The sequence below is a fragment of the Podarcis pityusensis genome, assembly GCF_964106645.2.
Source record: "Podarcis pityusensis genome assembly, chromosome: 6".
Taxonomy (NCBI): domain Eukaryota; kingdom Metazoa; phylum Chordata; class Lepidosauria; order Squamata; family Lacertidae; genus Podarcis; species Podarcis pityusensis.
In genome coordinates this window covers 25,927,005-25,940,550 of record NC_138030.1, presented here as the reverse complement: position 1 = coordinate 25,940,550, position 13,546 = coordinate 25,927,005, and the positions used below count along the sequence as shown (strand labels likewise).

Below are 13,546 nucleotides of genomic sequence, written 5' to 3'. Positions count from 1 at the left end.
TGTCTTTCTACCACAGACATTTGCACAAATATGAACACCATTCATCCACTAGCCATCCATTCAGATTTTATTTTATTTCATTAAAAAATACATTAATCAATGCAGAAACCTAGAATTGTGAATGTGCCTTTATTACTGATTAATCTCAACAGATCACTTCTAGAAATCTTTAGGTCAATTATTATGTATTTATTTTTAAATGTTTATACCATGTCATTTGGACAACTGAGTGGTTTCGCTATACTTGCCTTGAGTTGCAATGTAATGGTGAGGCCGATGGTAACCCTGCAAAGAAAACAAAAGAAAGGAATTCTGTAGGCTACCATCTCAGGGGCACTTCAGATATGCATCTATAAGGTTAGAAGCTTGCTTGGTACCATGCACATCAATGTTCATCTGAAAGAGAAGTAGTGCTCTGCGGTGGGGAGAGGGAAGGGGGAACCCTCCCTCCTTAGCTACCTGGAGCATTGTGTATGCTACTATACTGTGTAAACGACATTTCCCAAGAAATACAAGAACACTGCATTGTGGTTCATTTCTACATAGAGCACAGGTGCCAGAGATAGGAGAACCGTCTATCTATGGTCAGAGGTCCAATGCTGCTTGTAATTGCTCAGTAAATGTGGTTTAATTGTAAGTGATGGATGGGGATTGAGGGGAGGAGTGTTGTGGGAGAGTGGGAAAAGCAGGGTGGGAAAAGGGTGGGAATGATTCTTTAGCTTCTAAATCTCAGGTGAAGATCAATTTATGGCCCTTTAAGGTGAGACATACAGGCTCCCAAAGGTCAAAGTTGAGCTGGGATGGAGCACGATTCACCAGCATCTCTACTGCTGACGCGCTTCCCACTTCACCATCTATCCGTTGGCCTTCAAATGAGGCTGCCAAAGCACACGGTATCATTGATGATTCAGTAAACTCATCACAGGAACTGCTTCAATGTTTCTTACTGTTGTGAAAATTCGTGAATACTGTCGTGAAAATTTATATTTCAAAAGCAAGAAAGGGAGGGGAGAATGGTTTTATTCAATCAAGTCCTGCTCAGAGTAGACCTCCTGACATTAATGATCCTAAGTTACTTATGCCCATTAACTTCAAAGGGTCTACTCTGAGTAGGACCAGTAGGGAACATCACCCTATGTGACCTTGCAAACATGAAAGCCAGATCTTCCATTTTCATATTTTCTATTAAAACTGCTTTCACTTTAGGAAGACTTACTTACTTAGTCACTAATAGATTGAACATGGAGAAATCTGTGTCCCCTCATCTGAAAACAACACATCTGTTTCTTGTCAAAACTGACTCAGGCATCAGTGATTTTTAAAACTGTGTGGGTTGCTCTATATTAAATATGTTTTTCCTTTCCCTTAATTGAAGGATCTCTTTAAAATATTGTGATATCATTAAGGATTAAAGAGACTTACATTAGAAACAGGACTGCTATTAAATACTTTGCTTAATACATTTTCCATTTAGTCATGAATCCACAGCTCTCTATTAATGAGATGGAAAGTGTTCAAAACGATGTCTGCATCCTTCTTTCCATTGCTATACATTATCAGGATGCATACAAGTGGTTACATGCCCGCCCTGTGCTTCAAAATACTAAGCTGCATACTTAGGGCACAAGCCAAACTCCCCACTCCCCACCCGCACCCCACCCCCCAGCATCCCATAGCTCTGCAATTCTCTGCAACTTCAGTGGCAGTTAGAGGGGAGCAAATAACTGAGCCTAATCTCAGTGCCAGGACGGTGCAGTGATCAGGTCTGTGTCAAGCCCAGGACATCTGATGGCTGTGAAAGCGACAGAGGTGAGCAGAGGGACACTTCCACTCAGTTGAACAACACAAACACACAACCTGATGAGTTGGATTGTTGTGTTTCTTGGTAGAAAAGTCCCATTGAGTTCAAAGCCAAACTAGACATTGTATTGGACATAGTTGCTCTTGTCTCTGTAGTGTTTGGAAGGGACCATTGCTCGACAATTGGGCATATGCCTAGAACACAACAAGTTCCAGGTTTAATCATATGAACACAGGAAGTTGTTTTATAGAGCAGCTATGGAGAACCTGTGGCCCTTCAGTTGTTGCTGATCTACAACTCCCATCATTCCCAGCAAGCATGACCAATGGCCAGGGGTCTGAGGGCATGTGCTCAGCAGTATGCGGATGACACACAGCTCTATTTCTCCTTTACATCTGCAGGTGAGGCGGTGGAAGTGCTGCACCAGTGTCTTGCCTTGTTAGTGGACTAGACAAGAGCCAACAAACTAAAGCTCAATCCCAATAAGGCAGAGGCACTGTTAAAGGGGATTGGATGGGATTGGATGGGGGGCTGCCTGCTCTTGATGGGGTTACACACCTCTGAAGGAGCAGGTACATAGATAAGAGGTATTTCTGGTTTCATCAGCTTCAGCTGGTGACCCAGCTGCACCCCTATATGGACAGGGATAGCCTAACTTATGTCATATATGCTCTGGTAACCACTAGGTTAGATTACTGCAACACATTATACATGCGGCTGCCGCTGGAGACGGTTTGGAAACTTCAGCTGGTGCAGAATTCAGGGGCCAGGTTGCTCACTGGGGCAAGGTGGTTTGAGCATATAACACCAATCCTAACCCTACTGAACTGGCTGCCGATTAGTTTCTGGGCCCTATTCAAGCCTTAAATGGTTCAGGGCTGCCATACCTCATGGACTGCCACTCTCCATATGCACTGACCTGGACCCTACAATCATCTTCTGAGGCCCTTCTTTATGTGCCCACTCCATGAGAGGCTGGAAGGCAGCCTTTTATGCAGTGGCTCCCCATTTGTGGAATGCTCTTCCCAGGGAGGCTCACCTGGTGACTTCATTGCACACCCTTATGTGCCAGGCAAAAAATATTTCTTTATAACCATGCCTTGGGCTAATTAAACATGCTATGGCCTTTAAAATGTCTTTGTAGGAGGTGAGCTATTGGTTTTCTTTTGTTTGTTTTTTATCATGCATTTTGTGTTCTCATTTTGTATTTTTATGTTGTGAACCATCCTGTGATCTTCAAATGAAGGGTGGTATACAAATTTAATAGATGATGATGAAGGTGATGAATATGGGAGTTGTTCAGCAACACCTGGAGGGCCAAAGGTTCTCCACACTTGTTCTATGGGTTCAAGAAGAGCTCTTTCCCATCACTTGTTACCTGATTTTTTTTATAGTAATAGCAAGGACTGAACCTGGGATTTCTACATGGAAAGCATGTGCTCTACTACTAAGCTATGGCCTTGTTCCATTTAAAAATGATAAACTGACAGGTAATCTTAAAACCCCCCAACAAAAAACCTGTTTGAGACCCTAGAGTTGCTGCCTTTCAGACTAAACAATACCAGCCTAGATGAACAAATAATCTAACCTGGTCCGGCTGCTTCCTCTTTCCTAAAACAAATAATGTGAGGTGGGACCATTGCACTGTAAATCACAATCTCCCACTGTCTCCTGCTTTCCATTAGACAAAAATGACTACTATGTCAATTCACACTTTGCATGTGCTAGTTATAGAGAACAAATAGATACAAGAGACGCAACGGAAGGGAGCTTGTTTCTGATCTAATCATCCTGGTCAGGAGATCAGGAAGTCACTACATTTGCACGGGGCTGGGGCTTTGATACAATCACTGTGCATTTTGGAATGTTGCAAGCATTTCAAAGGATTATTTCAGGTGGGACTGAAAAGTTACAGCTTGTAAAAAAAAAGTCTTGGAGGCTCCAAATTCTATTTTACTTCAAGGCATTGATCCAAGAACAAACATTATCATCTCACTTACTCCACCCACCCACCCACCCACCATTAAGATCCTTAAAAGTTTCCATAGCACTTACATCTATATAGTTGGCATTTATGTAGTCTGAATGGGGATCTCCTTCCAGCAATTGCAGTCTCACTCTGGAGTGATCATCTGAAAATAATCAAAGAAAATATGTTGTTTTGTTACTTGAAGGCAGGAACATATGTATCAAAGAAAATAGGAACAGCAGAAAGAAGAAAGAACATAGAAGATTCAGGCTGAAAGGATTTTCAACACTAACTGATGTTTCTTCAACTGCTAAATGCACATTGCTTCAACTCAATGCCTGCCTGAGTTATTCAGAAGCTTGTCTGTTATTTATTTGAACTCATAAAATTCACATTTTTCAGACACCCTTAGTATGATTTCTGATCTAATTAACACACTTCTTGGTCTTAGTATTTCCTTCAAAAAGTTCTGAAAAACTAGCACCTTTTGTAACATCTTGACTGGATTGTACAGCTGAATCGTTGCAGAAAAGCAGTTGAATTAGACACAAAAAGCAAACTTTTTTGCATAAGAATTATCTCTAGGCAGGCTAGGGATATTCCATATTTTTATTTTTTTTATAAACAGCCTGCTTGGTGCAAGCTAAAACACTTGTTGTTAAATGAGGTAGATATAGAGCTGGGAAGATAATTCATAGCACAATGAAGATAGATGAAAATTATTAGGATTCAGGTTTTTTCCATAGGCTGATTATTAGAACTCATTTGTTCATGCATCTACAATGATGTGGTGTGCAGAGCGGTTTTTTTAATTTAAAAAATAGACTTTGGCTCCTGTGCTACTATGCAGAAGATGGGATACAAGAGAGAATAGAAAGGGAGAAAGAAAGCATCAGAATGCCAGGATGGATAAATAGATTGTTAGTAGGCATATATATATGGATGGAGAGCTGTAGCTTTATGGTGAGACAAGTGGAAATCTGTAATGTTGGGGAAAACATTTGCGAGATTATTTAAGATGCTATCCTGAACTTAGAAAATAATTCTGACAATGAAGGAGATTTTCAAATGTTTGTGTCCTGTTTGGTTTTCAACAGTTCTGGGCGGTTAATTTTGTTGCCAAGTGCTGAACATTGCAACATTCACAATGTTTTATCTCCCGTGGGGAGTTCTTTTGCTCAAAAGTGTGAATGGCACGGGAGAACCCTTTGCTTCGAAAGCAAGGCTAAGAAATATAGACGACCACAGCTCAACTTTCAGAAGGTAATGAGGCCTTTTATTTTATTCATATTTTTAGTGGGCTATGCTTGGTTAAGACTAACAGCATAACTTATCTTTTAAATTTTATATTTCTATCTGTTTGGAAGGTGTTGGGAAGATACATATATTTCATAAGGCTGCAAGGCGTTTATGTATTATTAATAACTGATGACTTTCAGTGGAACAGCGGGAACAGAAAAGAGGTTGAGATACTGAAAAATGACGCATGCGAAAAGACTGTTCAATCATCACACCAACTGCTAGATACGTGTATCTTCCACTTCGCTCTTCAGCCCTGTACCACTAATCCTAACTTGCAAATAGCTTCAATAGTATTGTTGTTATCATTGTTGTTCCTTTTGTTATTCCGATTGTTCACTGGAAACCCAGCCAGATGGGCGGGATATAAATAATAAAATTATTATTATTATTATTATTAGCTTTTTTGAAATTTGCTATGAGGGCATTTTCTGTGTTTTAGAGAAGTTTCAGGTGCTGCTTGTGAAGCTGTGTGTTGTTGTGGTGCTGCTGATAGGAAGCCTCATTGCACATGCACAACAAATTCTCGAGATCACAAACTCAGGATCATCAATCATTGCAGCAGTGCTAAAAAACGTAAATGCTATATAGAAATGTTTTATAATTAAGGGAGCGAGGAAGTGTCTTTTGTGAAAGCCAGATAAATCCTGCAACTGAAAGCAATGTTGTGCTCCAGTGAGTATGTGGAACTCAATGTGAATAGGACCAGTCCCATTTAAGGGTTGAGCCTGCTAGTAATGCAGACTCCCCAAGTGTTACTATTTTCCAGGGACATCCTTGATTTAGAGAAGCCGTCCCAGTTTCTGATGTGATCCTGGAATGTCCTACTTTTCCTTAGGATGTCCCTATTTTCATCGGAGAAATTTTGGAGGGTATGGAGTTATCTGACCCCCATGCCATCTGAAGGCAATCCTGTATATGGAAGTTTTTAAATGTTTATTTTTTTATTATAATTTTTAAATATGTTGGAAGCCGCCCAGAGTGGCTGGGGCAACCCAGAAAGATGTGTGGAGTATAAATATTAAAGTTATCATTATGGAATGGGATGTCCCTATTTTAATCAGAGAAGTGTTGGAGGGTGTGGCAATGCCACACACAAGGCTTGAGTACTAGAGTCACCAAATTCAGCATGAAAAACAAATAGTCTGTAGGAATAAATATATTTTGCAAGTGTGGTGCAAGCTGCACCAGGTAGAAGTCTCCTTTCCTGTTTTTATTATTGCTTGTTAGCCGCCCTGAGCCCAGCCTTGGCTGGGGAGGGCGGGGTATAAATAAAAAATATTATTATTATTATTATTATTATTATTATTATTATTATTATTATTATTTCCATTAGTCGGACACAACTAAACGACTAAACAACAAAAGAAAGGCACAGCAGCCCAGTACAGGAGGGAACCTAATAGTTTTCCTCTTGGCCTAAGTTTCCTTTTCGCTGCTTTCGAGTTCTTAACTTTTCAATTCTTCTTGGATTTGATTCCTCCCTGGTGAATTCACCTAAGTTTATTGCTTGAGGATCATTACATTCCACCTGGTATTTGCAGATGCCCCGTGCTTCCTCAGTCAGAATCCACAGCAAGGAAGACGAAGTAGCCGATGTGATTAGTACCTAGAGATTTTGTGCTCGCCATTTATCTGTAAGCGAGGTGATAAACCTGTCCCTTAAGGCCCAGGCACTTTTAGGAGTGAAGAGCACTGGAGCTAGAAGTGTTTGTCACAAGCAATAGCTTCCAATATGTATAGATAATGCCAACAAATGGTGAAAGGAGATAAAATGAGAAAGTATGTGTACATTTAGCCCCTTGGCGCTCCCTGTCGTGTAAAGCCATGAAGACGAATGCTTCAGGTTTTGGTTCAAAGAAAGAATCTGTGTCAATTAAAGGTCAGGAAAAGGCTTGAAAATAGGAGCATTGAAGGAAAATAGGAGCACTGAAGGAAAAAACAACAACAAGTATTGTTCTGTGTCCCACAAACTTCTGACCATTAGTCTAAAGCCACAATTCTCAAGGCCACAACTGAGTTTCAACTCTTCTTCGGGTTGTATTTAATGAAGTCATTGCACAAAATTTTGCTTTTCCTCTTCTCCCCTCTCTCCAGATTTGCAGATGGGGTGTGTGTGTGGAGAGCATGTGGGGCAGAGAAGAAGAACGGAAAGTTCAGTTGCACAAGTGGAAGTTGTTCTGCTCGTTCAGTGTCTAAGCTGGTTACAACCCATGTTATGAAAGACTCTTCTAGGTCTGTGAACCTGTGACTGTCCGGGTGTTGAGACCAAAATTCCCATCATCCATTATCATTGACTACGCCGGCTAGGCATGGTGCAAGCTGAAGTCCAACAACGTCTAGAAGCACATTTCCCCCTATCCCTGCTGTTTTCAGATATTCACTACGGCTTTTGCAAAAGCGCATAGGAGAAATAATAGCCTGTGGTGATGGACATACTCCCAAATCTTTAGAATATGTAAAGACAGCCTGTGCACATGCAGAGGGCTATTTAATGCAGTCAGCAGGTCTGTTTACCCAGCAAAAAAACAAAATCAAAAACAGAGTTGATGATCGCATGAAGGGGGAAATGTGCAGAACCCTCTTCAAATGTTCTACATGGAGAGAAGAAGAACCTTCAGCCCTGAGACCATTCCCCCCCCCCCCATTTTCATACATAACCTATTATATTTGGGAAGGGAAAGAAAGGACAGGGCTTTGGGATTGCAGTTCATTGAGAAAAATAAGAATCCCATAATATTAGAAAGATAAAGGGAGAAAAAGTGGAGAGGAAGGGGGTGAGAATGGCAACAAAAAAACTTGAGCATGAAATTATCAAACGGGAAAGGTTAAGAGTGCTCAGAATTCTGTGCTCTTATTCTTTTTCACAGTTACGCTGACAGACATACCCCCTCTCTCAGCTAGATGTTTACAGATACACACAGGAAGTTCAGTTCAGTTTGAATTTGCACCTACAGGAGATGATGTTGCCATATCTATTCTTATTGCGGTTTTCATCTTCTTTGGCTGTATCCCAAGATGCTGTCTGCCCCTCAGGTAGAGCCTGCAAAATAAACAACAGCAGAGTGTTTATATGAAATGGCCAATGTCTTCAGGTGTTTTAACATAACGAAATAGGGGTAGGGGAAAAGGCAGCATGCAATTTAACACCCAGCCAAGCCAACTGTTTTTCTCAAGGAAAGGGCACATTTAATAAGAAAATGATGAAGAGACCATTAGCATCCTATGGCTTAAACTGGCTTACAATTGCTTTCCCAATGCAAATGGCACTAAAAACAAGTGGGAAACATTTTGCTTCTGGCTTTGTAATCATTGGGTTCTTTTTCAATGCACCATCTCTAACACAGGGACATAGATTGCTTCTCTTTTGCCTCTGAGAAATACAAGTTGCCTTGTAAAATATTTAAATTGACAGAGGACAGAGGCAATGTTTTTGTAATATAAAACAAGGCATAAAGGTTTCTCAAACTCACGAGCTATTTGAATGTCGCATGTAATATATCCATATACTGCATTGTAGCTGTATATAGTGATGCCTGCTAATGTGAGCACAATTCAAAGTGCTGATTAAATTCAGATCAAGGCTCCTTTAATTTAGAGAGCTACGACTTTTCTTCCATTTAATTTCAGCTGAAGAAATACATGAAATCAACCCACCAAGTCTATATCACAAGAGCACAAGATACATTCTTAGCATTCTTCCTTTTCTGACTTCCGCCTTAATCAGTGATTTATTTATCTATTTTTTAAAAAAACACTCTGTACAAAAAGAAATCCATTATGAATTTTTTTAATACTGTACACATTTTGATGCATTTTGGCTTTTTTTTTTCTTTTTTCGAGCCAAGAACTGTACTGAAAATCTGGTGAAGTGCAAAATCCAAATGATAATTATGTTTTGACCCATGTGGTCAGGAGGTGAAAATTAGGTTGCTTTAATTAAAATGCAACCATATGAACTCCCCTTCATGTTGAGAATGGTAGGCTGATAATAAGTCTAATCAAGATGAAATGCCCATGATACTCTTGAGTAACACTGAAGGATCTTCTCCTGTTTCACAGAACTGATACCATATTTTGGCCTTTTCCTGCGATGAAGATAGTAAAGGGGAGCTCCCACACACCACTCATAAACCCAGTTTTGTTTGGCATGCTTTAAAGATGACGCTTTTTATGGTTTCTGAAACCTTATTCTGTGTTCAAGAATTACGCCCAAATAATAATTATCTTTATAACATACCCATTCATAGGAAAGCACATTTCCTGCTGCTCAATAACAGATAATTTGCTTAAAAAACCAAAACAGAAATTGCACTTGTTTGTTTCTTGTAGTGCTAGCCATTGCATTTGGGCTGGCTGATGGTGGTGAAATGTGCTAAAAATGATATTATAATCATGCCAAACCACAGTTCACAAATGGTTCCCTCTGGAAATAATGTCAGGATACGCTATGGATCCTGTTTGTGTCAGAGAAGGATAATAAAAGCAGTTCTGGCTCAAATCTCCACATGTATGAAGTAATGTATCAGCAAACGGGAAGATCTTTGATCACACACCTATTTCCTTGTACCCAGAAAGTGCCGCTTAATAGTGGCGAATTTTTAGAGCAGAGGGGGGCAGCACAAAAAACATAAATTAGGGATCCCATTTCTATCATCAAAGATAGAGAAGAAATGACACGTTATTTGTACATTAGAGTCTAGTTACAAATGATTGCTCAGAGAATGGTAGCAGTCATTTGGGATCTCATCATGCGCTATTGATGTGAAAAAAGATGAGGAAGGAACAAAATCCTTCTAAGCATTATACATAGGATGGTAAAAGTGACTTTTCCAAAGAAATGCCCAATTCAGCTATTATCAACTATTAATTGCTTTGATCAATAGGCGTCTTATCAAAACAGCAGGTTTTTGCTTTAAAATACAAAGATCCAGTGTGTGTATAGAAAACATATGCCCCTTCTGTTCACTAAAAATATAATCAAATCTCTGATATACATATGTATAAAACTTTCTGCTGTAGTATGATTTACACCAGGGGTTCTTAAACTGCAGTCAATGGACTATCAGTGGTCCACAAGGTGGTCTGTCATATGCCTGCAAAAATACAATTAAAAATCCTCCTGGAGTTAGCACAACTGCTACAACAGGCAGAAAAACAACAACCATTAAGTGGTTCATGAAGACCTGCAGTAATTTGGAAGTGGCCCATGGGAAAAGAAGATTGAGAACCACTGATTTGTATATAAACAGCTCAGGATAAAATCAAATGCCATTTGAGATTTCAACAACTATAGTAATGATGGATTAAACTTCTCGGTCTATATCTATATTCTTTTCTTCAAATATTCTTCACACTGTCATTTTAAAGCACTTAACACAATGACATAACTGGTAAACTTGTCTTGGAAAATTCAGACTACTGCTATAGATGGAACAATAACCTGTTACAATGAGAAAAATAGCAAAGTGCAGTGGAATAAATAATGTATCCAAAACAGATAAAATCAGGAATTTTTTAGACATCACTGCCAGCACTGACTAAGTATGGGTAATCTGCACTTCTTTCGTAACTGTTGTCAACTTAACAATAGAATTGTAGCAACAATTAACCAGTTTTAAGAGCAATAGTGGTACCACCAATGATCTCACTAGCATTCTAAATTCATCAGAAAAATGTAGGCATTCTATGGGACCTTCAGGCACCAATCTCATTATCACTGGTCCCATTCCCCGCCCCAAATCTCTCCCTGTAGGTAGAAAACAAAGAGAGCAGCTAGATGACTGGCTTGAACCTTTCCCCCTTCTATGCTAGTATTCTTCTGGCAAGGAAGTGTTTATTTTGGGGTGTGGCTTTTTTAAAATGGGAGAACATTCAAAAGTGGTTCTAGCTCCAGTTTTAATTGGCACTGACCCTTCTTCCAGGTCTTGACTTTACCCCAGTATTCTGCTGCATGCATAGAACCAGATTCAGAAATATTATTGGAATTGTGCTGAGGATTGCAGCTATGGTGTCCTATAAGTTGGCATCTTTTGCTGGATTGGCTTTGGGGGGCCCCCAAGAGAGATCTTTTTTAGCTTATATGTAAATAATAATAATAATAATAATAATAATAATAATAATAATTTATTATTTATACCCCGCCCATCTGGCTGGGCCTCCCCAGCCATTCTGGGCGGCCTCCATAGAAACCAGAAATACACTAAAATATCACACGTTAAAAACTTCCCTGAACAGGGCTGCCTTAAGATGTCTTCTGAATGTCAGGTAGTTGTTTATCGCTTTGACATCTGCTGGAAGGGCGTTCCACAGGGCGGGCGCCACTACCAAGAAGGCCCTCTGCCTGGTTCCCTGTAGCTTTGCTTCTCGCAATGAGGGAACTGCCAGAAGGCCCTCGGCGCTGGACCTCAGCGTCCGGGCTGAACGATGGGGGTGGAGACACTCCTTCAGGTATACTGGACCGAGGCCGTTTAGGGCTTTAAAGGTCAGCACCAATGCTTTGAATTGTGCTCGGAAACGTACTGGGAGCCAATGTAGGTCTTTCAAGACCGGTGTTATATGGTCTCGGCAGCCGCCCCCAGTCACCAGTCTAGCTGCCGCATTCTGGATTAGTTGTAGTTTCCGAGTCACCTTCAAAGGTAGCCCCACGTAGAGCGCATTGCAGTAGTCCAAGCGGGAGATAACCAGAGCATGCACCACTCTGGCGAGACAGTCCACAGGCAGATCTCAGCCTACGTACCAGATGGAGCTGGTAAACAGCTGCCCTGGACACAGATTTGACCTGTGCCTCCATGGACAGCTGTGAGTCCAAAATGACTCCCAGGCTGCGCACCTGGTCCTTCAGGGGCACAGTTACCCCATTCAGGACCAGGGAATCCTCCACACCTGCCCGCCTCCTGTCCCCCAAAAACAGTACTTCTGTCTTGTCAGGATTTAACCTCAATCTGTTAGCCGCCATCCATCCTCTAACCACCTCCAGACACTCACACGGGACCTTCACCGCCTTCACTGGTTCTGATTTAAAAGAGAGGTAGAGCTGGGTATCATCTGCATACTGATGAACACCCAGCCCAAACCTCCTGATGATCTCTCCCAGCGGCTGCATGTAAATGTTGAAAAGCATGGGGGAGAGGACAGAACCCTGAGGCACCCCACAAGTGAGAGCCCAGGGGTCTGAACACTCATCCCCCCCCACTTTCTGAACACGGCCCAGGAGGAAGGAGCGGAACCACTGTATGATAGTGCCCCCAGCTCCCAGCCCCTCAAGACGGTCCAGAAGGATGTTATGGTCGATGGTATCAAACACTGCTGAGAGATCCAGCTCTCACCTTTGTCCCTAGCCCGCCGGAGATCATCAACCAGTGCGACCAAGGCAGTTTCAGTCCCATGATGAGGCCTGAATCCCGACTGGAAGGGGTCCAAATGGTCCGCTTCTTCCAGGCGTGCCTGGAGTTGTTCAGCAACCACTCGCTCAATCACCTTGCCCAAGAATGGAAGATTTGAGACTGGGCGATAGTTGGCCATCGTGGCCGCATCTAAAGATGGTTTTTTATGAAGCGGATTTAATAACCGCCTCTTTCAGCGGGTCTGGGAAGGCTCTCTCATGGAGGGAAGCATTCACCACTCCACAAAGCCCATCACCCAGTCCTTCCTGGCTAGCTTTTATAAGCCAGTATGGGCAAGGATCCAGGAGACAGGTGGTTGGCTTCACTCGTCCAAGCAGCCTGTCCACATCCTCGGAGGTAACAGATTGGAATTGATCCCATGCAATTTGACTAGACAAGACTCTAGCACTCTCCCACCCTGGCCCTGCTCCCATGGTGGAATCTACTTCTTCCCGAATCTGAGCAATTTTATCTGCAAAAAACTTTGCAAAATCATTGCAGGAGAACATGTGGCCCGTACTGGGCCCCAGTGTTGCAGGTGGTTCCGCTAAATTGTGAACCACCTGAAAAAGTCTCCTGCTGCTGTTTTCTGCAGATGCAATAGAGGCGGTGAAGAAATTCTTCTTCGCCGTCGCTATCGCCACTTGGTAGGCTCGACGTTGAGCTCTAACCTGTGTCCGGTCAGATTCGGAATGAGTTATCCACCACAGGTGCTCTAGCCGTCTCAACGATTGTTTCATTGCCCTCAGATCCGTGGAAAACCACGGGGCTGTCCGGGCTCCATGCAGTCGGAGAGGGCACTTCGGAGCCAAACAGTCAATAGCCCTGGTTAACTCCACATTCCAGCGGGCCACCAGGGAATCAGCTGAAAGGCCATCAACATGGGATAAAGCATCCCCTACCGCTCTCTGGAAACCATTTGGATCCATTAAGTGGTGGGGGCGGACCATCCGAATTGGTCCCACCTCCCTGCAGAGTGGATGGGTCGCAGAGAAGTCCAGTTGCACCAGGAAGTAATCTGACCATGGCACTTCTTTCGTTTCGCTTTTACTTAGTGTCAGATCACCAACATCCATAGAGGTAAACACCAGG

The 13,546-nt window shown here is 42.0% G+C and overlaps 1 protein-coding gene across 18 annotated transcripts in view; it reads right to left on the bottom strand.

Moving 5' to 3' along the window:
- Positions 1-13,546, bottom strand: part of PTPRT (protein tyrosine phosphatase receptor type T) — a 617,797-nt gene that overhangs the window by 38,420 nt on the left and 565,831 nt on the right. For all 18 annotated transcript variants that reach the window (XR_013987409.1, XM_081009187.1, XM_081009202.1 and 15 more), the window contains 3 exons: positions 8,025-8,112; positions 3,857-3,933; positions 249-285 (listed from right to left, as the gene is read on the bottom strand). Coding sequence is in view for 17 of the 18 variants with exons in the window: in XM_081009187.1 (XP_080865313.1) it covers positions 249-285; positions 3,857-3,933; positions 8,025-8,112 (202 nt within the window). In the remaining variant the exon portion in view is untranslated. The remainder of the gene's footprint in view (positions 1-248; positions 286-3,856; positions 3,934-8,024; positions 8,113-13,546) is intronic.